The sequence below is a fragment of the Lissotriton vulgaris genome, chromosome 1_1 (assembly GCF_964263255.1).
Source record: "Lissotriton vulgaris chromosome 1_1, aLisVul1.2, whole genome shotgun sequence".
In the NCBI taxonomy this organism is placed as follows: domain Eukaryota; kingdom Metazoa; phylum Chordata; class Amphibia; order Caudata; family Salamandridae; genus Lissotriton; species Lissotriton vulgaris.
In genome coordinates this window covers 1,613,564,460-1,613,589,372 of record NC_141685.1, presented here as the reverse complement: position 1 = coordinate 1,613,589,372, position 24,913 = coordinate 1,613,564,460, and the positions used below count along the sequence as shown (strand labels likewise).

The 24,913-nt window shown below is 44.6% G+C and overlaps 1 protein-coding gene across 5 annotated transcripts in view; it reads right to left on the bottom strand.

The window, feature by feature from the left end:
- The window catches only part of GOLGB1 (golgin B1), a 294,232-nt gene that overhangs the window by 199,436 nt on the left and 69,883 nt on the right, over window positions 1-24,913 (bottom strand). For all 5 annotated transcript variants that reach the window (XM_086918651.1, XM_086918690.1, XM_086918672.1 and 2 more), the window contains 4 exons: window positions 12,316-12,483; window positions 11,828-12,016; window positions 11,189-11,302; window positions 6,350-7,229 (listed from right to left, as the gene is read on the bottom strand). In XM_086918651.1, the coding sequence (XP_086774777.1) occupies window positions 6,350-7,229; window positions 11,189-11,302; window positions 11,828-12,016; window positions 12,316-12,483 (1,351 nt within the window). The remainder of the gene's footprint in view (window positions 1-6,349; window positions 7,230-11,188; window positions 11,303-11,827; window positions 12,017-12,315; window positions 12,484-24,913) is intronic.

Here is a 24,913-nt window from a genome sequence, read left to right as displayed (position 1 = left end):
AAACATAGTATCATAGCCTGAATATCCTGGACAAGCTGCTCAGGGGGATAGGCCTGACACTGTACTATGTTCAGAAGAGCTGCAATGAAAGGGAGCATATGAGAGGGAGTCAGGTGTGACTTTGGCACGTTGATAGTGAACCATAGGGAGTGCGGAAGGTTCACCATAGTCAGGGAGTGGGAGACGGCTGACTGTGGCAAGCCTGTTTTCAACAGCCAATCGTCCAGGTAGAGGAATACAGGATTCCCTGACCTCCGCAGAGGAGCTGCATCCACCGCCATGACCTTGGTGAACACCCGAGGGGTGCTGTCACGACCAAAGGGGGGCACAGCAAACAAAGTGCTCTACGCCCACCGTGAACCGCAGGTAAAGTCTGTGGTTAGGCAGGACGGGGATGTGGAAATATGCAACCTACCATCCAGGCTCCCTGGTGCAAGGCAGAAAGAAGTTGAGCGAGCATTTTGAATTTCCCCTTTTTCACAAAGATATTCAGATGGTATAGGTCCAGAATAGGACGAAGGCCTGCAACTTTTTTGGGCAACAGAAAGTAGCAGGAATAGCAACCACAACCTACTTCTGATACTAGCACCCTCTCAATGGCCCCTCTGGCTAAGAGAGTCAGCTCTTCCTGACGGAGCAAGGAGAGGTGGTCCTTCGTTAGCATGTGGGTGGCATGGGTGTAGGGGTAGGATGGGGTTGTCACAAAGGGGATGGAGTAGACCCTTTAGCCAATCTGTAAAGCCCTCTATTCTGATGTTATTGGCCTCCAGAGGTGCAGGAGATGGCATGGTGCCCATAAGGGTCACAAGGCAAATGAAAGGGGTTTGGGGTCTGCAGGGGGAGGTGAGGTGGACTGACTACTTGGCTACCTGTCTCACGTGATCCTTGAGACCTGTGTCCTCAGCCACAAAAAAAACGAGAAGCATGTTGGCCCTGGTGAGTGGGAGGGTAGTGAGGTGGTTGGAAACTCCTTTGTGGCCACACCATGTGTGTCAGCACTGAAGCGGGAGCCGAGAAATGTCACGGTCTCGCTGGCAGGTCTGTGCTGGATACACCACCAGATCCACTGAGCCTGACTAGTGCCAAGGGCGAACCCTCTAGCGAGGATCCAGTGGGGCCCCTCATGATCCTGAACAGCCCTATGGTGCTTCAGAGGGAATAGGGTTACCCACATATGAGTTGCAGGGCCTCATAATATTCTTTAAGCTCGGCGAGGGTGGCTCAGGCTCTGGGAAAGTCAGGGAAGCACGGAACAGATACTGATTCAGGTTCCGCCGAAGCAAGCGGCCTGGAATGCTGACTCTCCTGCTGCGACTTGACGGAAAACTCTGACGGCACAGGGAAGTCAAAGACCTCTTCAACTTCTAAAATTTTGCTTGCGGTGAGACTTACCCGATGATTTTGAACGAGACGGCAATCGCCGGGCCAGCTCCACAAATGGTTGCAGGACCTTCCACAAATCCAGAATCTTGAGCAAGCGCCAAGGAGCTTGAGGGAACACTCCCGTTGCACCTTTCGGTGCAAGGTACATCAGTTCTCGCAGGTCTTGGAGTCGTTGTCCCTCTCTAAGCACACCAGACAAACCAAGTGTGAGTCTGTCACAGACATCTGCCTGTGACTGGTACCACCTGGTTTGAAACCAGCAGGCTTCTTTGGGAACATCCTGTCACACTAGAAGAGACAATCTCTTGAAAAAGGGTTTGGCAAAAAGTCAAGGAGAAAAAAGATAAAAAACGAGTTCTGATAACTCTTCCCGGATCAGCTTTATTTTGTGTGGAAAGAAAAGAAATGAAGTCAGCGAGCCGAGTTGGAAGATGACACAGAGCTGAATGACGCCACCTACAGGTGAGCAGGGGTATTACTCGATAACTTCTCCATAAAATCTGATGCCTGGAGAATAGTCTAAGGTAAGGGATCTTCAGCTAGAAGTCTCTATCAGATAGTTCTAGTGCAGAAACAAATCTCCTCCATGATCGTTTTTCTCTGTAACTATCCATCAGGCACCCAAAATAATCATCCAGCTGAAATTACCTCCATAAGTCCCAATCTTTGTACAAAAACTCCAAACATGCACTTAACTCCCTTCCTAACTACTGCAAAAAATCCAAATAATGAACTCTGACTCAACTGACCACCATCAAATTGTCATAAAAAGCTCCATCCAGAATTAACTGTCCAGAAGGAAATCTTTAAGAATACACTTTCCAGATACAATTGATATAACTATCCGCCCAGCCCACCCATGCTCCACAATAACCTCACAAGACCTCAACTATTAAACACCCTGTTTGAATCAAATTTGCAGTATTCAGTCTGCCTAGAATGTATCTTTTTATTTATTTATAGAGTGATGAGATTAGTAGGACTCCACATGTGGTTCACTGTGATTCGAACACTCTGCTGATAAACCCCTAAAAATTGTACATACTTAAATCTCTCACCAGAATAGTCACTTAGTCTGCACGACCACCTGGTTAATGGAAATAACTTCACCCACAACATTCCGGAGAAGTCATCTCCACTGATTCTGACCACTAACCCACCCGCATTTAGCACAATAAAAACAAGGTCAACAAGCTCAGACAGCAGCCTGCAGCCCTCTTTTATATAGCATGGACATGCTTCAACGACCCCCAGGATCAAAAGTGTCCCAGAGAGCCAGCATATATGCTCACATATTAAGTCAGGCTTTCATGAGTTCAGGCATTCTAATATGCCCAATATCTGCTGAATAAAGATACTAAATCCCATTCCTCCTGTTTCATACACTGTAAATATAAAAGTCTCAAGCAACCTCAAATGAGAAGACAGCGAGTGATCAGCAACTTGGCACATGCTAACCATTTCATGGCCAGGTTACACTTGTCTGTGAACTAATACTTTTTCATTTGGCCAAGTTAAATGTGTGCCTCTGCACCCTACTCAATTGTTATTTTCGTAATTGATTTAATATACTTGTATATTTTGATAGGACGCAATGTCATTCTTGTGTGGATTACTATCATGCTTTGACTGAACTGTCCTGATAAATCGAACTTACAGAAATAGTGCAGGCACTGGGAAAAAATTGAATTACAAAACTTGATGCTAGTACCAAGCTGGTAGGCCAACATCCACATGGCTGTTTCTATGAAATCTTCACAAAGATCACTTACAGTGGCTTGATAGCCAACTCAAAAGGAATGGAAACAGCAAGGCTGGCTTAAGTTCAAAGCAAATCTGCTCTAGCTTGAAATGCTGTAAAATGTGGTTCTACAGGTAACCTTATTCTAATCTTTGCAACACCCATCATCCAATAGGAAAAGGTTAGAATCAGTTTTTTTCTTTCAAACTAATCTAACTCCAGATAATGTAACACTTTACAATTGTGCAATGTAGTGACTCATTTGTTGGGATGGTAGTAAACTCCAAATCAGAACACGCTAATGGTAAATACTGTGTCTAGTGCTTTACCTATTCAACACCAACAGTTTGTAGATAAAGGACTGCTCTTTACTCCAGTGTTGAGCTTTGGATTAGAGAGCATGTTTATCGGTACAAGAGCTTTGCACTGCTTTCAAGTTATTGGATTGATATCCTTAAAAGACATTTCTCTGACATAGCGATCAGTTGCTTTGTCTGGATTCTGCTCTAGTACTCATGAAAAAGGGAGGAAATAAATTTAAGACCAGCGCTCAAAAGTCTGTAACAGCACCCCATTTGATTTCAGACAGCCATATCTCACAGTCCGAGAGAAAAGTAATACATCATTTGTGTCAAATCGTATTCCCAGGACTATGGAGAATCAAATATGGATGTTGGTATTAGCAGTGAGGGATTGCATGATCCAGAACAAAGCTGAAATGGAGGATAAGAAATTCCTAATTCCCATAAAAAAGAGCTGAACTGATGGGAGCAGAGAGATTATATTGGCTCTAGATAGCTCCATTCTAAGAGTAAAAGGAATGTATATAATTTAAGAAACATATGGATCTGGTGCTAGATCTGTCCATCCCCAAAAGGCTGGAACTTCTAAAGCCCAAGAGCCTCATTTGTCTAACAAGAATTATTCATGTTTTTTTTACTTTATTTCCTTTTAGTTCACAGTTGCATATTGTATGTATGTATGTATGTATTTGGTATTTGTAAGCGCATATATCACCCATAGGTCTTACAGCGTTAGCTTATACTCAAAAACCAGAAAGAACAGGGGTGAAAGAGCTAAAATAGCCAGGTTTTGAGGGATATGCGGAATTTCTTGTGATCGGTTTCCAATCGGAGATGTAAAGGCAATGTGCTCCATATTACAGGGGCAGTTCTGGAAAAGGATCTACCACCGTTCCTGACTGTGCGGACCTTAGGTACAGTTAGGAATGTTTACTGGTGGAGCGAGGGGTTCTTACTGGTTGATGTTTTATCAATTTCTTAGCTAGATATTGTGGTCCTTTACTGTTGAGGGTTTTGTGTACCAGACAGCAGAGTTTGAAATGTATCCGCTTTCTGATGGGGAGCCAGTGGAGGGTGGACCTGCAGCTTTGTTAGATGTTCATCATTTATGGATGCTAGTAATGCGTTTCCGTAGTCCAAGCGGCTTATGATTAGTCCCTGTACTAGGGGCATGCGAGAGGATGAAGGAATACATTTAAACATTTTTCTAAGACTACGCATTAGACCATAGCTGGTGCGAACCACATTATTAATGTGGTCCGACATGGAGAGTTTGTTGTCTATTATCACTCCAAGATTGCGGGCTGCCGTCTTGGGTGGGGGGCAGGGTCCCAGAGAGGGCGGCCACCAATCGTTGGTCCATAGTTTCTGGGCATCACCAAGGAGCATGATTTCCGTTTTACTGGCGTTAACTAGAAGATGGTTGTTTGTCAGACAGTCAAATATGGCCGTCATGCAATGTTTGAATCTGCGTTTAGTGTCGGTGGGATCGGTGGGACCCCCAAGGGTAATTAGTAATTGCATGTCGTCCGTGTATGACACTGTTTCAAAGCCATAGGCTTTGATTATCATGGCTAAGGGGACACATACAAATCAAAGAGTGTAGGGCTTAGGATGGATCTCTGTGGGACGCCCTTGTCAATGGACTGGCTACTGGAGGAAAAGCCTCCTATTTGGTCCTTGGATGATAGGTCCGTCAGGTAGCTCTTGAGCCTGTTCAGTGCGGGTACCCTCGACACTAAACTCCCAAAGGCGCTCGATGTAATAAGTGATTTTCTTTCATAAACTCCAGCAGCTGCAAAGAAGAATCTTTCTCAATATGTTTTATCAACGCTTAGTCACAGAGCGATAGTTTTTAGCATCAGAGGGAATTTTTTGTATCAGCTGAATCCAGAGTGGATTTTTTAAAGGGCTGGTGAATAATTGCCAGTGAGAGAGTGACAAATTGATAATTGAATACAAGTAAGGAGCCACTTATTCCTTAACACTTTTCAAATTAATCTCGGAAAGGGATCCTCAGGGAACCAGAGTGACAAATTTTACAGGTGTGCACCCTGAAGATGAACCCCAGAAAATTAATGGGACTCAATATTGAGGAGAAAATACCCAAATATTGAAAGTTAAGTCTAGATTTTCTATACCTAACTTCACTTATATGTACCTAAGAGATACATATATCTTCAAAATGCATAGATGTGGAGTTAGGAATAGCAAATCTATACTTTCATACATGCACTTACCTTTCGATATTTTGCCCCTTGATATTATGTCCTCGATATTCTTGTACCAAGATATTCTGGGGGTCGACGTTCAGCAGTACAACCATAACTGTAATATAAACATCAATAGAGTGAGTCTTAAAAGACCAATGGCCTGATTTAAAGTTCGGTAGATGGGTTACTCTATCACAAACGCGACATATGACCTGTCTGCTGTATTACAAGTGCCATTGGATATAAGACACATTTAATACGGTGGAAGAAATATCTGTCACATTTGTGGCAAAGTAACCTGCCGGCCAAACTCTAAATCAGGCCTTAAAACACTTGTGTGGAGGCATTTTATTATCTGGGAGGTTGGAAGGCCAGAAGGAGAGGGTATAGATGGAGTAAAATACGGCCTATAAGGACAATATTCCACTGATGTTTTTCATTTGTTTCTGAGAAGACTACAGAAATATTGTCACTCACAGCTTGGCAAGGAACAACAGAGATACTACTGCGCAAATGGTGACTTTTGTAACAATGAAATCAATTGTTTCCCTATTCCTTGCCTTGGCCACCAAGGAAAGGTGGAATCCCAAATAACAGCAGCGGCACTAACCTCACTCATAAGCATGTACTCCCAATTTACCCCCTTGTTTGTGTATTTACTAGCCAACAGAGAACAGCTTGAGTTGACCGGTATATGGATAAAGCAGTACCTTGCAGATTATTGATCTTTTGTTTGAGGTCATCATATTGCACAGTCTGCCTGTCTACTTCTTGTACAAGTTCCTCTTTTCGAGCCTCCAGAGCATCACAGGCTGCATTCAGCTCCTCCCTTCTGGCGATGAGCTGGTTGACCATGGTATCTCCTTCCTCTCTCTCCTCCCTTTGCTCCACTTTCATAATGCTCTCATTTGGTGTCTCAAAAGGAGCAATCTCAGACTGATCTGATGATGCTGTAATGTTCTGTGTCTCTATCTCTTTCCATCCACTCTTTTCAAAATCCAGCTCAGTATGGGATGACCTTGCCTGCTCAAAGGCATCCTTCAGTCTTTGCAATTCGTCCCTGTGCATTTCATCCTTGGCTCTCCCAAGTAATTCCAGTTCCTCAAAGTCTTTTCTGGTCTTCTCCAGGGACTCCATAAGACTCTGCATCTCACTTGTGGGCGCCTCCTCCATGGGTTCCACACGTAATTGCAGTTCTTCATGAGCTCTTCTTGACTGCTCCAGAGCCTCCATCAAACTGCACACCTCCGCCTTGTGTTTTTCATCGGTGGAGCTGCTCTGCAATTCTAGCTCAATGCACTGCTGCCTTGCTTGTTCCAGGGCCTCTGTCAGATTATGCACCTCCTTTCTGTGTTCTTCCTCCCTGGAGCTCCCCAGTAGGTCCTGCTCAGCGCGGGCTCCCTTCACTTGCTGTAATTCAAGGGAGAGGCTTTGCAGCTCCCCCTGCAGGGAGCCGATTACGGTTTCCTTGGCTGCCACTTCCACCTCCATCCTTTCAGCTGTGGCCTTGGAGGCCTGCTTCTCAGAGTCCAACTCAGCCTTTAAAGAAGTTAGCTCTGCTTCCATTGTTCTAAAATGCTGTGACAGGATCTACAGGATAACAATGGAAAAAAGGGTCACATGGAGCATCGAAAGAGAAAATAAAGAGCAGGGTGCTTTAAACACAACCTACACACAGTACGACATGAGAGAACACAGGATTTCGATTTTCATGCACATCTAGATGATGAATCAAGTAGAACAGGGTGTGGTCTCTTGCTTATACAATATCTAAACAGTGTTCCACATGGGACGACAAGGTTTAGTTATAAGCTTTGCATTACCCAAAAACGATATACATACTCAATGAGACCTACATATCAATTTGTCATGCTGCACAATCTCACTTTTAGACCAGAAGACTCGAAAACCTAACCTTACTATGCAAATCATCAGACTTCCTTCAAGCTAGATGAAAAAAGCCCACTCTACTAAAAAAGAAATCACCACATTAGTAGCCTCTCTTAATGGCCAAAGCAGGAAAGAAAACAAACTAGTCTGGAACAAAGCAGAACTAAGCAAAAAATGTACTTCACCAAAGTTCAGTGAAACTGGCTACAATGTAAAACAGCAGTCTTCAAAGTCAACACACTCATTCGCTAACAAGACAATATTAATCTCTGCAAAAAATATTTTTGCACCAACAAAATCATGTAGTCTTCATAAGTGACACAATGAAAGCAATACGCTTGCCAGCTGGTGCAACACCATGGTAATCTTTCTCTCTGAAAATACATAGATAATGGGAGACAACCCTCAATCAAGGCCAAACAAAAACATACATTCAAATAAGCAAGCCAAGATGGTACCCACATTTCACAGCAGGAAACGATGCATACAGCTCACAGCACCACGTTTAGATTCCATCACATAGTATCTACTGAAACAAATCTGATCATCTTATCCTGCCTAGTCACCAGCTTCCTATAACATCTATTAAAGAAATGATTCCAAGAACTAGAATCCATCATAACAAACATGAAGAACAAGCTATTCAAGACATGCACAAACCAACCTTACTATAAACATCATTGATCACACATATCTCAAAGCATTTCTTAGAGCCACCAACTGGTGCTCATCAAAGAGACCTCTCGATTGTTGAAAACACAAGCATTCAGAAAATGCAATCACTTCTAGAACCCTACCACCTGCTGGACAGTTGGCTTCTGTCAAGCAAAAGAACAGAGGCATTCCTACTTGATATTGGAGACAAACTACTCCAAGTTATCAACAACAGCAATCAAGCTCTCCAATATCAGAGAATATCTGAAGTTGCCAAAACTTTGCATATGAACATCAAATGATTTAAGCTCTCAGTGTAAGAAGGCATCTCTCAAATTGCCAAAGACCACACTACAACTTAAATTGAGGAAATGCACTCCTAGGAGTCCTGTAATAACCAAACGTGAGCAAATACCCCTCATTATTACTGTTCAAAGTTGACAAACATTAATTTCTCTGGAAACATATAAAGAAGTAGAAATAAAATGCTGATATTAGCCGCCTTGGATTGCCTCTAATTGGTGTGCTAATCAGAAATGTTTGCACAACTGCACATATTTCAAATCATGAATTTTTAAGAACTTGGCAAATATAACCATCTCTAGTAACTAGAACTGATTACTGATTATTTCCAGACACTTGCAGAAGACGTTGCTCAAAGGTACCAAGCCATCATAATCTAGGAGCCCGCAGGTCTTATTGTTGGCTCCGCCTAGCAGTTGCTCATTGCAAATAATTAACAATACAATAGCCTTTTTGCATATCCTCTGAGAATGCCCGGAGGTGGCGGCATTTTGGCGCCGAGTGCATGTGGTTATGGGGAAAGTGACGGGGGTAGTGTTGTTGCCTGAAGCCAGGCGCTGTCTGTTGAATGTTTGGGAACCGAATGACTGCACTGTTGCTCAAACTCAATGGGCCACACTGGGTAATATGGTTGCTAAACGTGACATAGCCCAGTTATGGGGTTCCCCAAGACCACCGACGCTTCTGTGCTGGAAGGAGAATATGGACTGGTCCATGTTCAGAGAGAAGGTTGTGTATATTTCCCGCGGCAGACCCAAGAAATGGGGTAGGATATGGGGACAATGGAATGCATACCGTGGTGAGATTTGTACCCCCCCATTCACTGACCTTCCGGATCCGCTCCTTCTTTCTTGATCGTGCGTTCCCTATACTCAGCTCTTGTTGATTGCATTGTATTGGTTGCTACCAGGTTTCCCGCCCCTGCCCTCCCCGATATTTCTCCTCATTCTCATTCACATACGTTTCACCCGGCTCCCACGGCCATAGGGAACTACCAGTTTATACATAGCCATGCCTCGTTTTTTCTTTTCTGTGTTTTTGTTAGTGGTTTTATTTAAATAAAATATAAAATGTGAAACCTTTCGCGGATCCTAGCTATACCACAGGCCTGTACGTAATCATGAAGTATCGCTGCCATACCCCCGGGTTGTCGGCTGATGAGCTGTGTAATTTGATGTTGATGTTATTATGCTCGACTGACCAGCCTCCGTGGTTGTGGGAAAAAAACAATACAATAGCCAGAAAAGTCAACCTTTTATGAGTAACAATGAATGCAAAAAATGATACACCAACAGTAGCATAACATCAGGCATCTATTATACCAAGCAAATAGGAAGCAGTCAGCCATTTCCTACTGAACGTCCCTCAAACGTCAAGCTCACTGATGCAAAACTCAACTACTGAAAAGTACTATCCATGGGCCTACTGGAGAAAACGTGGTTCCGGACTACAAATGTTTAATTGCAGAGGAGGTAGAGTAATCTAAATCATCTTGAAAAGATTCACTTTAAAAAAATGAAAAACAGGCAACTAGGTTTAACCTCCTATCACATGCAAGCTCGTGAACCTCATCACCAAAGCAATCTGCAACACTACCATACATCACAGAAAGAATACTTTACCACAAATCATCCCTACACTGTAATTAGCAGCCTCTCCTAGATAATTCTACTGTCTCTCATCACTTCAAGTTTACCAAAGACTTCAAGAAACACAAGACTCACCATCTGCTATATGCCAGAATATCTAAACAACAATCCACAAGTCTAAAACACATTGTCCTTTGCCACAGAGGTGCTAATGATATATATAGGTGGCCATTACATTACATTTTACAAAGGATCACAAGAAACATGACAAAGCCACAGCTTGATTTAAAACAATTTAACAAAATATCACTAAGACGCGGGGCACTCTTCAGGTTTATAAATAATATCTTGACAAACAACCACACAGGATCTACATAAAGAAGCAAGTAGGATTGCATCATCTGCAACAGGGACAACACAGAACAAGACACTTATTGTGTGTGTATACAAACGCCATCTAGACAAGGGTGCATTGAACAGAGAATGGCCCTGCTTATGCATAAACAAGCTAGGCAAGGAAACACAAGCAAGGCATAGTTTAGAGCTCCTACCCACTGGGCTCACACATAGCAAGATAATGCATGGATTGCAGTCTTATATACACACTATCTAAACAACAGACCACACTGGACAGTGCAGAATCACTGTCATCAAGGTTATTCTCATTCACTCGCTCTCTCACTCTTAAGGAACAGCACAGGACAAGGAACATTCTCCTATTTACACATAGAATCTCATGACAAGGAAATTCAGATGACAAGGTTTCAGCTCTAGCTAGATAAGAGACAAAATAGGGCAAGGCAAAACCACACACTTTAGACACACACTACCTTAATAAATTGGGGCTTACTCTTATAAAAATATAGTCAGCAGTTTCACTCATGAAAAAACAAGGCCCCATACAACATCTAGATCATTCTTCAGCATTAAATGCACTTGACTGTCTGCAGTGTTTCACGCATAACATCTAATCAAGTACTAAGGATGAAGAGGTGGAGAACTAGGAAAGAGGAGGACAAAGCTGAGAAATTAGAAGGGTGTTAAGGAAACAGGAAGGTCATTCAAAGGGCTAAAAAGGAAAGTGAGAGATCTGACAAACACTTGGGACAGCACCTGCTTTTGTTCATCTGCATTCTGTAACTCTTGCTGAAGCATTTCGACCACACGTGTCCGTCCCAGCAGTGCCTCTTCCTGCTCTTCTTGCTTCCGCTGCAATGTCCTCAGAGTCTGGTAGAAACATATTGGTTATAACAGGAGCGATAGTACAGTTTCCCCTCTCTCAAAACACCAATGGGAGTCTCTGCACAACCTATTGCCAAGGCATCCTCAGCAGAGTTAAAAAAAAAAAGGTTCCATTCTGGAGCATCTGAGCACACGACCCATGCTGCCGCGTGTCATGCACAATGATTCGCTTTGTGGTATCCAAGCACACGCCACACTCAAGGGGGGCCGCAATATACTAGACTGTCAAAGGTGTAGCTTCACAATGAAATTTCAGGGCATGTCTGGGCAAACTTTACTGAGAGTCTTGGAGTCTTGGATCCCATCCCAAAAGAGGTAATGGCACAAGGATCACCCAGGAAATCCAAAGAAGGGCTTCTCACACCCTACCTAGCGAATCATCTCGGACACATCACTGGGCACTTTCCGGTGACATAACCTCAAAAGTCCAGAAGCTCAATGATTTTGCACTGCAAACAAGGACAGAATCACTGTTCTATACCATATGCTTTCATGTACACTAAGCCTTACCTGTTGCGTGTCAGATCCAGCATCTGAGCACTCTGCTAGCTGTTTGATTGTTTCCTCGTGCTGTTGCAAAAGCTCCTTTAGACGTGTTTCTGACTGAGTTGTAAGCTCTCTGATTTCTTCGTCATGATGATGCACAAGTTCTTCGAAACGAGCGTCTTTCAAACTAATCACCTCTTGTAGCGAGCAAAGCTAGAGGAAGAAAGCAAGAAAATATCAAATCAATACCACACTGGCAAAAAAAGAAGATCAGACAGGATTGTGAGAAAGCACTGCCGATATGATCTTCGGATACCATTCAGTGCCACACTCCTGAACACCACCATTGATTTCAGGACACCTGAATGCACCATGGACAGAATAATGCACCAACTGAATTGGAGTACATTCAGGAGTCCTTTATTCCACTATTATACAGTAACAGGCACTTGACACAAACACAGGCAGATGAGGCTTGCCACCATACCGGTCTGATAATTTATTGACTGTACCTGCTCTGCCTGCTTGTTCTCCAAGTCTTTAGCTGAATTTAGCTGCTCTTGTAAGCCGTGGATTGCCTCCTGCAGAGCTTGCACTGTATTATCCCGCTCCAGAAGGCGGAGCCTCATTGCCTCCAGATCCAATCTCTGATCCTCTCCAACATTCTGACCATTGCTGAGCTGTGCATGAAACATTGAAAAAATGTGAATGAATGAATGAATGAATGAATATAGTATTTATAGAGCATTCAAATCAAAACAAGTATCTCAAATAAGACCATCTTTTGAATCGGTAGCCAATGTAGATCTCAGAGTGCTTTAGAAGTACTATATTTGCAGAGTTTAAGCACCAGTCTGCAGGTGTTTGTTGGACTATCTGAAGTTTGTGAGACAGTCGTTTAGAATTCCCTGCATACAGACCGTTACAATAATCCAGCCTCGATGTAATCATGACAAAAGCCACAGTTTTCCTTGTGGCTAGGGAGAGGAAGTCAAACTCATTTTTTCAAGAGTTAAATCAATGAGAAGCACGTACCAGCTACTGATAGTGCTTGTGATCGAAAAGAGAGGGTGTTATCAAATTTGACTCCCACATTTTTAGCCACTTCTACTGTGGGTGGGAGAGGAGGCACAGAGTCCAGCCACCACATCATCGGAGTAAAAAAATTGACTTCTAGATCAACAGAATTTCTCTGATGTGAGAATTGCATTTTAGATGATTTTTCTCATCCAACGAATAATGTTTACAAAAGAGTTTTTATAATTCAGTTCAGACCCAAAAGAGCCCTTGTCCAGAGACAGGATCAGTTGAGTGTCGTCTGCATAGGAAGTACACAAAAAATAAACACAAGCAGTGACGACCCTAAAGTCGCACTAGTGTGACTTACTGAATATCTTGAAATCTCATATGCTCTACTTTCCATGGCCCTACTGCTTAGAAGCCACAACTATTAAACACCCAAAACAAACAATTGAAAAGGAGTATCTACTATGTTAATCTATTTCCAGCCAAGATTCAAGCAATAAAAAGTCAAGAAGCACATCCAATATGAAAAATTTCAAAAATAATCAATTTTCAGGAGTCTTCCGACTGCGTTTCAGAAACCAACTTTTATTCATTTTTCAAAAAACAACTTTTATCAGTCAGCCCAGCCAATGTGTTTCGGTCCTTTGGACTTCATCATAGGTACTTTTTCACTACATTTTGCCCTGCACCCCTAAGAAGAAAGATGAATCAGGGGGTATTCCACCACCAAGGAAGAGAGACGGCTTCCCTATGAAGATATTAAACTAGAAGTTGCAAATCACGCAGTTTAAATTTTGCAGTATTGGAACGCAAAACCCTGAAGTAGACCTAAGGGATTAAACTCGTTGGCCAGTGGGAAAGGTGCATAGGCAAACATTCTGGACTAATTCATCCACTGTGGATGTTGGTACATGGAGATAAAGTTTGGCATTATGAATTTTTTGGGGTGGTGAATAGGTTCATCTGTGAGGATCGCCAACATTAGAAGTATCTTGGTAGGGTTTGCAGGTGGAGTTGCCACTTGTGGACTTGTCAATGTGTCCAACTGAGCAGCTAAGCAAAGTTATTTACCACTGGAAGATGCTGGGGTGAGTGGCCAATGCCAAATTCCCCATGCTAACTGAGAAGCCCATGAGGTGTAATGTGTGTCACCCTGTTTCTATAGGTTGTACTTAACAGTCATGTTGTCAGCCTGGATGAGGACTACTTTTTCCCAAATGTCTTGTAAGAAGCATTTTAGAGATAACTGAATGGTCAGCAGCTCCAGGTAGTTGATGTGGCGCCCATGTTGTTGAGAGGGCCACATTCCCTGCACAGTAATGTTGTCAAGATGGGTGCTCCACCCTGTGAGAGAGGAGTCTTTTGCTTATTGGTTTTAACCTGAATTGCTGCCATCTTTTAACTAGCAAAACTTGTAAAACTGTTATGTTTTTAACTGAGAGTGCGCTCTGTGTACGCTAAACTTCTTAAAATTCGAACGCGGTAAGTGGGAACTTTCGTTCTGTTGTGCCGCGCTCGGACTCATTCAGCTTAGCGACTCAGAAGCATACCTGGGAGTAGCCTGTTGTGCCCCCAGCTACTTCATGCAAGCCACAGCGCGGGAGCGCCGCTGGTATGCCGAAGGCAAGCCAGTCTTCGCCCGTCCGTGCCGGGACGCTGCCAGGTGCCAGGAACCCTGCTCATTTGTCCATTCATAGGACAACATACTTACATGAGGAGTTATTTATGCTGCACAGGGTAAACCGTATGTGCAAACCTCATTGCTGGTCCCCTTTTGAGGGTTCTTGGCCGGGCTGTCAATATAATTTTCAGCCTCTGAGTAGGCCTCTGAGTAGGCCTGACACCCAGTCAAAAACATCTCATACTAAGGCCAATGTCGGCAGCACCTACTATCTGAACTATCTGTTCTCTGGACATTCTGTTTCTAACAGAAACATGGCTCTCCAAAGACTCGGTTGCTATCGCTGCTTTGTCCCTGCCCCCGGGCTTTGTGATGAAGAATGTAGACAGAGAGGTGGGCCGCGGGGGGGCATTGCTGTAATTTATAAAGATTGCTATACCTGCACTCTAACTCCTGTTCCTATTCAAGACTGTGAAAGCGCCATTTTCAAAATTGCCCTATGATAGTTTCTGTGGGAATTGGGAAGCATCTACGACAGCGGAGGCAGAGTCTGTAAGTAGGGGGGTAACCTCTTTGCATACCCTTTCTTCCATGACTTTAGATGATCTTAAAGCCTTGATCACAAAGATTAAATCCGGGTCTCCCGTTGACCCCATTAAGCCTGATCTTGTAGTAAAACATCTGAAATGTCTGCTCCCGGATTGCCTGGATATTTTTGATCTTTGCCTATCCACTGCCAAGTTCCCTAGGACCTGGAATCATGCAAAGGGTTTTGAAGAAACCCTCACTGGATGCTTCCAGGTCGGAGAACTATCATCCGATTTCGCTCCTGCCATTCTTCTCCAAAAGTACAGAATCATATGTGAACAGCATTCTGATGCAGTACTCGGAGTCTAATTCCATACTAGTCTCCTCCCAGAATGGTTTCCGTCCCAATCGTAGTACAAAGTGAGCTTTATTAGCTCTAACAGAAGAACTCAGAGCTTCTATGCATGAGGGCAACTTGACTGCACTCATCCTGCTTGACCTTAGAGCGGCCTTCGATACAGTCTCACACAGTATTTTGCTCCACCGGCTACGTGAGATTGGTATTGTAGGCAGTGCCCTCGACTGGCTCTCCTCCTTTTTGTGCGACAGGTCATTTCACCTCTATTTCGTTCTTTGACGCACACTGTGCAATATGGATGCCCACAGGGGTCGGCTATGAGCCGAACATTGGTTAACATTCATGTTCTTCCACTGGCCTTGTTGGCCAATACCCGTAACATACAGATGGTATCCTATGCAGACTATATGCAACAAATCTTTTCCTGTACCAAAGACTCCAGTCAAGACATGACTACATTTTAGGAAGATCTGGCAGCTTTAGCTGGGTGGATGGAGGGAAATTGTCTCTAACGAAATTAATCCAAAACAGAAATTATATTCCTCGGGAGAGACTCACATTGGTGGGAAACAACTGGTGACAGCCTACATTGGGCAATCCCCCAACGCCCAATACCATGGGGAAAAATCTCAGTATAATGTTGGATACTGCACTTTGAGGAACTGCTAAATCTGTGGCAGGGACCAGTTTCGGTATTCTGCACTGACTCAAACCCATGTTGGGTCTGTTTGACCCTCAAACACGCCAGCTAGTTGTTCAAGCCAAAATCCAGTCTAGGTTAGACTATTGCAACAGCCTCCTGTTAGGGGCTAGTAAGTCTGTGATAAATAGGTTTCAACGCACAATGAATGTGGCAGCTCGCATGTTACTTGCTCTACCTAAGTACAGTTCAGTTTCAGGGGTACTGCGTCAACTCCACTGGCTTCCCATGGAGCAGAGAGTTAATTTCAAAGCACTTTGTGTTATTCATAAAGTTCTGACGGGCTCCGGCCCGACGATTCTCAATAACTTAGGTTACCACTATGTTCCATCTCGTGCTCTATACTCAGCGGACTTTAATTAGATGCACGTGCCTCGCTTCAGTAGAGCCAGAACTGGACGATGTGCCTTCAAAGTGTTGGCTCCTACTTTATGGAATTCATTACCTCTCTCTATCAGGAGGATTGCTAATATTCTGATGTTTAGAAAGGCAGTAAAGACATGGCTGTTCCAGTAACTTTTCTTCTCACTTCTCTTTTTCCTGGATTTTCAGCACTGGGACATCTCTTTGCTGGGACAGCCATGCGCTGTATAAATGGCATAACATAACATAACAATGGGAACTTGTGGCACAGGTTTGCTAAGGACCTGCTAGATGTTGCTGTTTCAACACTGCAGTGAGTCATAAGCCCTGGCCTGTTCCAACACTAGATGTTCTCAGTGACCCTCCATCTGGGAGCAGAGAAGAAACAAGTTATATATATATATATATATATATATATATATATATATATATATCTATATATATATATATATATATATACACCCAGTTAGATAAACCAAAAGAGGTACAAAAGAGGAAAAATTAGGCCTAGGCCTTATACTATTTTGTAGCCTATAGGTGTCCTTTTGTAAAAAAGCCCCAAATGTAGAGCACCAACCAATCAGAACAGCCTCACCCTGTGGAACCTTCCTGAGAAAGCTCAGAGCCTCAGATTTTCGTAGCCGTTGTATAGCCCTAATGACATATGCCAAAAAGGATGAGCTTTCCCAGGGAAGGTGGGTGGGCACATGGGAATCTATGAAAGTTACCAATACTGAAGAACTAAAGTTACAGGTAAGTAACTTGTTTCTTACTCCAGTATTGGAACGTTCATAGATTCCCATAGCTTGTATCAGAATAGATAGCAGTAGTATACTTAGCACATTTTGTGTATAAAGTTCCAATAACCTCACATAATATGTTATGAATTCACCATAATATCACAATACAGTTAAACAACAGTATAAATAACAAAATGTGAAAGAAAGGAAGGAGGGTAGAAAGGAAAGCTCACTGCTTACTGGAAGAGATTTCTCAGGACCGCTTGACCAACAGCCGCATCCCCTTTAGCAGAGGAGTCCAAGCAGTAGTGCCTTGTGAAGGAATGAGTACTGCTGCAGGTGGCCGCTAGGCAGATGTCCTTAATCGATACTCCTGCAAACAGCGCCGTTGAAGATGAGATAGACCTCGTGGACTGCGCTTTAACCTGTCCTTCCAGGGGCTTCCCCGCCGCTTGGTGGCAGAAATGGATTGCACTAGATATTCATCTGGAGATCCCTTGTTTTGATAACGGAAACCCCTTACGATGGGCCCCAAAAGCTACAAACAGCTGAGGTGATTTCCTAAACCCAGCCGTGCGTTGAACATAGAATTTTAGACATCTCTGGACGTCTAGAGAATGAAGTGCCCTTTCGGCCGGAGTGAAGGCCGAGGGAAAAAGGAATTCAGAACAACTGGTTCAACCAGATGAAAGTCCGTAGGAACCTTAGGAATAAACTTGGGGTTCATTCTAAGGATCAAGGTATCATTTTTGAACTGTAAGAAGGGCTCTTTAATGGTCAGAGCCTGTAGTTCTCCCACCCTCCTCGCAGAGGAGAGAGCGAGGAGAAGAGCCACCTTCCATGACAAGAATTTCAAGTCAGACTTATGAATTGGTTCAAACGGTGGCCTCATTTGTTGGGCCAGGACCACATTCAGATGCCATAGAGGAGGTGGCGGCCGGATTGGTGGAAACACCCTAAACAGTCCTTTTAAGAATTGCTTTATGACTCTTGTCGATAAAAGAGAAGGACCCGACCTTGTTCTTCTGTATCTGGAGATTGCCGCCAAGTGAACCTTGATTGAAGAATGGGCAAGACCTGCAGGAGCTAATGACAGGATATATGGCAAGAGTTGATGTGGAGCAGATGAAAAAGGGTGCACTCCTTCTCGCTGGCACCATATGTAGAAACGGTTCCACTTTGCTCTATACGTCCTATTTGTGCTAGGCGCCCACGCCTCAGCCAAGATGTTTCTGCATTCGTCAGAAATGTCTAGATCTCTGAACTCTCTGTGCTCAGGAGCCATAATGCCAATTGAAGCGAGTTCGGGTGGAGAACTTGCCCGTTGGACATTGACAGAAGAGACTGGCTGGGTCGTAGATGTATGGGATTGTCTTGAGACAGAAGGAGAAGTTCAGTGAACCAAAACTGGCGAGCCCAGGCGGGAGCAATTAGAATCATCTTGCATCGGTCCATCTTGAGTTTCCTGAGGACTCGAGGAATTAGGGGAAACTGAGGAAAGGCGTAAACAAATGCGTCGGACCAGGACATCAAAAGCGCATTTCCCAGCGATCCCCGATGGTGTACCCTGCTTGCATAATACCGGCATTTTTTGTTTGCCGGCGTGGCGAACAGGTCAATCACTGGTGTCCCCCATTGGGCGAAGATCTCATTGATCACTGAATCGTCCAATTCCCACTCGTGAGAAATCGCTCTTAGGCGACTTAGAGTATCCGCCTTTGTGTTGTCTACGCCTGGCAGATGCTCTGCCACCAGCGTGATGTTCTGCGAAATCACCCATTCCCACAGCAGCTGAGCTTCCTTGGACAGTTGTGACGATCTTGTGCCTCCCTGCTTTTTGACATAGTGCATGGCCGAGGTGTTGTCCGTACGCACTAGGATGGAGGAGTTCCTTATCCTTGGGAGGAAAGCTAACAGAGCTAACCGAATGGCTCTCAGCTCCAGAATATTTATATGTAGACGGCCTTCCACCGGTGTCCAATGCCCACTGACTTGGAGGTCTTGCATGACCGCTCCCCATCCCTGAAGGGAGGCATCTGTTGTAATGATGTGAGGGGCCGGAGGCATTCTGAAACTGGGACCCACCGAGAGGTGAGAATCTTCTATCCACTAAGGCAGCCGCCTGCTTCATCTGTAGGGTGACATTGACTTTGTCGTTGAAAGAACCGTCCACTTGCCTCCACTGAAGGTCTAGTTGCTCTTGCAAGGGACGCATTTGCAGCCTGCAGTGCAGAATCAATTGAATACAAGATGAAATCGACCCTAGAAGAGACTTGTACATCCTGACCGACACTGACTGCTTCTGTCGCAGTCGACTGGCCGAAGAAATTAGTTTTGCTTGTCTTTCTTCTGATGGGAAAGCTTTGCAAGCCTTCGCATCGATAAGAGCGCCCAGGAATTTCACCGAATTGGCCGTCCAAAGGACCGATTTCTCTTGGTTGAGCTGGAAGCCTAGTTGATCGAAGAGACGCAAACATGTCTCTACTGCTCCTGCAGCCACTTGATAACTTGGTGCCTTTAGCAGCCAGTCGTCCAAGTATGGGAAAACCTCTAGCGACTGCCTTCTCAAAAAAGCTGCCACTGGGGCCAGCACCTTTGTGAATATCCGCGGCGCTGATTTCAACCCAAATGGGAGCACCATGAATTGGAAGTGACTCTTGCCCACTGTGATGCGAAGGAAACGTCTGTGAGCTGGGTTGATCGGTATATGGAAATAGGCATCTTCCAGGTCTAACGTAGCCATAAAGTCGCCTGGATTCAGGAGGTGCAAAATGTCCTGGAGTGAGATCATCCGAAAAGAGAGTTTCACAAGATAGGTGTTGAGCTCCCTTAAGTCCAGGTTCGGACGACACTTGTCCTTGGTCTTCTGAATCAGGAAAAACCTGGAATAGAAGCCTTCGCCTCTTTGCGATAGAGGGACACGCTGGATCGCTCCTTTCTGAAGCATTTGTTGAACTTCCAATCGCAGAAGGCTTAGGTGTTTCGTATTTGTGGCGTGGGGAGCTCTGCACGGTGGAAAATCCTGAAACTCAATGTGTGTCCCTGACGGATGATGTTCAATACCCATTGATCCGATGTTATCTGTTCCCAGCTGCTCAGATGTTGAGAGACCCTGCCACCCACTGGTGACACATGGGGCGGAGGAACAGTCGTCAGAGTCAGGAGGCCTCTATTGACGCTTGGAGGCGTCCCTGCCTTGACGACCCTGTCGTCCACGTGAGCTTTGGGGAGAGAAAGATTGCGTTTGCGATTGACGCTGATAGTACTGATTACCGTACTGAGGCCTGTACGATTGTGATTGTTGGGTATAGCGTTGTTGCTGGTAACCACCTCTTGTCGATGTGAAGCCTCTTCCTCTTGCTCCACGGAAAGGTGTCTTTCTATATTGCAGTGTGCCCAAGGACCGAGCCGTCTCCGTGTCCTTCTTTATCCCCTGTAGAGCATCATAAACATGTTTCCCAAACAGCATGTCTCCGTCAAAGGGTAAGTCCAGGATTTTATTCTGGACTTCTGGACGAAACCAGGTCACTCGCAACCAACCCTGTTGTCTAAGAACAGCTGCTCCACCAAGAGCGCGGAAAGCAGTGGTAGCGTCGTCCATCGCGCAATCTATTATTTCCGATGAGGAACGTTGTCCCTCCTCCAAGAGTTTCTGGGCCTCAGCCTTAGGATCGTTAGGGAGCTGATCCAGGAATGGCGAGACGTCACTCCACATCGGACGGTCGTACCGTGCCAGAATTGCTAGGGCATTGGAAGCCCTGACCAGCAAACTAGCAATAGACGAAAAACGCTTCCCTGCGTTGTCCAATCGTCTTCCTTCTCTGTCCGGTGAAGCTGTTAGAGGAGCCGATGGATTGCGTGACTTTCGTTGAGCCGCTTGGGATATCACCGAATCCGGTCTTGGTTGGCCAACAAAGCAAGCTGGACTGTCATCCGGCGCCTTATATTTCTTTTCCAAGCGCGGAAGGACTGGAATGACCGTAGCCGGCGCCTGCATCACCTTCTTTCCCTCTTCCCATATGTCTTCCACAATGGGGATGGAGCGGAGTGCCTTGCGATATGACTCCTTGAAATCATATAAAAAACAATCCGTGGAAGTTGAAGGCATGGTGAGTTTAAAACGTGCTGTGGCTCTATCCATTAAGTTGTGAAAACCTCCCAAGTCCACCGGAGGCGAGTCTATTGGGTCCGGTATTGGGGATGCCAGATCTGGAATAACATATTGATTCCATTCAACATCAGGATCTTGAGCCTGATTATCTCCTTCATCATCCTCTGAAGTGTCAACATGGGTAGGCTCTACCCGCTGAGGAACCTCTATAGCCTCCTCTACATGCTGGGGCAGTGAAGAGCAAGTAGCCGACAATTGAGGTTGCTCCTGCGCCTCTTCTTGCACTCAACGCGACGCTTGCCTGCTACGATATTCCTCCAACATAGCTCGTAAGTCCGTAAGCAGAGACATCGGCATTGAGACCATACCCTGCTGGTTCGGGACTTCCTGGTATTGTACGCGATCCTGCTGCTGCTGTTGTTGCTGATGATAAAAATATTTATTCTCTGGCTCAGAGTCATGAAACTTAAGGTGCAATTGTGATGGACTATACGCATCTCCAAAGTCCCCATCTTCCTCATCCGAATATTATTCTTCGTCAAACAATAAGGCCGGAGGTAATGGAGCTACCTTCCTCGGCGAAGTCATATCTGGCGTAATACGTCTTTTCCTAGGGTTTTCAGCCCTCACTAACGTCGACCCTTCCATCGTCGACGGTGCCGTCGTCGAGGTCATCAACAACAGAATTGGCTTTGTCGTCGAATTCATCGTCGACGGGATTGTCATCGTCGACGGGGTGGTCGTCGTCGACGTCTTCGTCGACGCTGTCGTCGTCGACGTCGTTTTCATCGACGGTGTAGTTGACGATGTTACCTTCGTCGACGGGAGCTTCTTCTTCGTTGGTGGCAAAGGAGATGTCGTCGTCGGTGGTAAACTCGACGATGAGGTCGTCAACGAAGTCTTTGATTCTTTACCCGTGGCAGCTGAGGGCTCCACAGCTGGCTTCTTGAAAGACTTAGATCCATCAGCCTGATGGGATGGCCCAGCCGAGCCATCATCTTTCTTTGATTTTGGTACCTCAGGTACCGGCCTCTCCCTCTCCTTTTCACTTCCGTGAGGAGATTCGTCAGGCCCAGGCTTGCCAGACCTGTCAGAGGTCCCACGCACAGCCTTCGAGGGGGGTTCCAAAAAAACTGAAGCAGATGACCTACCCCTCTTCTGTGATCTCTTCGAAGACGTAGATGAAGCAGCATCCTCTTCATCACTGAAAATAATCCTATCTCTCATCTTCTGTAACCACGTCAGCAGACGCCCCTCACGGTCACGTAGAGTCTTAGTCGAAAAGGTTCTGCAGATCTTACAGTCTGCCACCTTATGATATGGGTATAAGCAATATATACAATCCTTGTGCTTATCCTCAGCAAAAAGTCATTTTTTAGAACATGTGGCACAAGGCCTGAACAGGCTTTTCTTCTCCTTGTCAGCCATTACATAAAAATGTTAAGAAATCCTGTAAAGATTTTTAAGAAAACAGTACCTCAAAAGAAAACTAGAGCAGAGCTCTATGGAGACTCCCTATCACCAACGTGCGGTAGAAAATCTGAGGCTCTGAGCTTTCTCAGGAAGGTTCCACAGGGTGAGGTTGCTCTGATTGGTTGGTGATCTACATTTGGGTCGTTTTTTACAAAAGGACACCTATAGGCTACAAAATAGTATAAGGCCTAGGCCTAATTTTTCCTCTTTTGTACCTCTTTTGGTTTATCTACCTGTGTGTGTGTGTATGTATATATATATATATATATATATCGCCACGCTCCCTGTCCCACTGGAAAATCAGGGCACTCGCGGGCGGGTGCGGTATGCGGTAATGGGTGCCCGCAATAACACTCTGCTCAGCTTCAGAACTCGTTTTTCCAAAGAACCGCGCTCGTGGTACCAAAGTTTTTGCAGTGCTCACACCATCAAGGTTTATTCACAAAGTGTTAACAGACGCGTTTGAGCATTACGTCTTCATCAGTGTCAGTTACATTGTGCGAGTTAGCTTGGGATATAGCTACAAACAATCATAAACATGGTTGACGGACTACAGTACTCTCTGGGACGCGCCATCTTGGAACATGTAAATACATATTAACATCCTGATGCGTTTTGACACATTGGAAAACTAAATATATATATATCCTCCCACTCCGGTTCTGTTTGCCGCTTCTGCAGCGCTCGTTTCGGGTGCGGCGTCCTGCAGTTGAACCACACTGCTCACAGTTTCCCTAAGCACATTAGGACCTATTCAGGTTTTGACGGTATTCTGTCGTCACATGTTGTGTATTTCTAATGAGTTTTAACCATTATAACCGTATTACAAACCCATACTTTTTGACAACCAGATTGTGGCAAATAGGTTCCCTCTAGTGGACAGAATACCGTCAAAACCTGAATAGGTCCTAATGTGCTTAGGTTTGGCTGTAAAATTGTCCCATTAGAGGGAATTACTCTAACATCCATCAGTCATCATACAGTTAACAACCTGCTGATATAAGAGTGTGAGAAACTATAGAAAAGTACAAATAGATAGCGAAATATAACTGTGCAAATAATAAAAACTACATCTCCCATAAAGCAAAGTGGCACTGACCATCCCCCAAACAGGAAGTGATGTAAGGCATTATGATCTACATTAGGTAGGGGGGGCCAAATGGTCAGTTGATCGTGAGCAAGGTATTCTGACATACCGAAACGCGTTGATCTTTAACAACTGCCTTTGCTGAAAGCATAAGAAGATGTAAAAAAAGTTAAAAAAATAAACAAAAACAATATATATATATATATATAATTACCGAGGCTCTATATATATATATATATATATATTTACCGAGGCTCCCATTCCGACGACGGGGAATGATACAAGCTATGGGAATCTATGAAAGTTCCAATACTGGAGTAACTGTGAGGCACTCTACCAGGGGGGCGCATATGAAGCATTGTGTAGGGAACAACGTGAGGGCACCATCCCAAGAAGGCACATTACTGTTCTTACTGTGAGCTGAACAAGAGGTAACAGCTGCTGAAAGGGCACCACTCTCTGCTGGTCGGGATAAGCTTTCCCTGAGACTGCGTTCAACATGGAACCTAGGAAGGATTGAATCTGCATTGACTGTAGGTGGGATATAGTGGCGTTTATGGTGAACACTACGCTGTGGCACAGCAACACCACCGTTTGTGTGTGAGCAAGCCAGTACGGTCAGCTGCTGCTCTTAATCAGCCAATAATCAAGGTCGAGAAATACATGTATGCTGTCTTTTCGTAAATGCGCAGCCACCACTGCCAGGCACTATGCAAACACTCTTGAAGCCGTGGTGACCCCAAAAGGAAGTACTTTGAATTGGTAGAGTTGTCCACTTACCACAAGGTGAAGGCAGTCATGTAATCGTTCTTATTAAGGGGGGGTATGACATCCAACAGAAATGTACTGATAGGATTTAGTGGTTGTGAGGCCTCAGGTCAAGGAGGGTCCTTTTTGGAGATGAGAAAGTAGAGGCTCTCTTTAAGGTGCTCCTTTGAAGGAGGATGTGTACTTCTTCCTGAAGGAGGGAGATGTGTTCTTTGCTGAGAGCGTGTGTATGGAAAAGGATGTTGGGAGGGGCTGTGTTTAGTTTGAGGCAATACCCGTGTGAAAGAAGACTAAGACCATCTGGTCAGATGTGATTTATTCCTGACAAGAGAGGA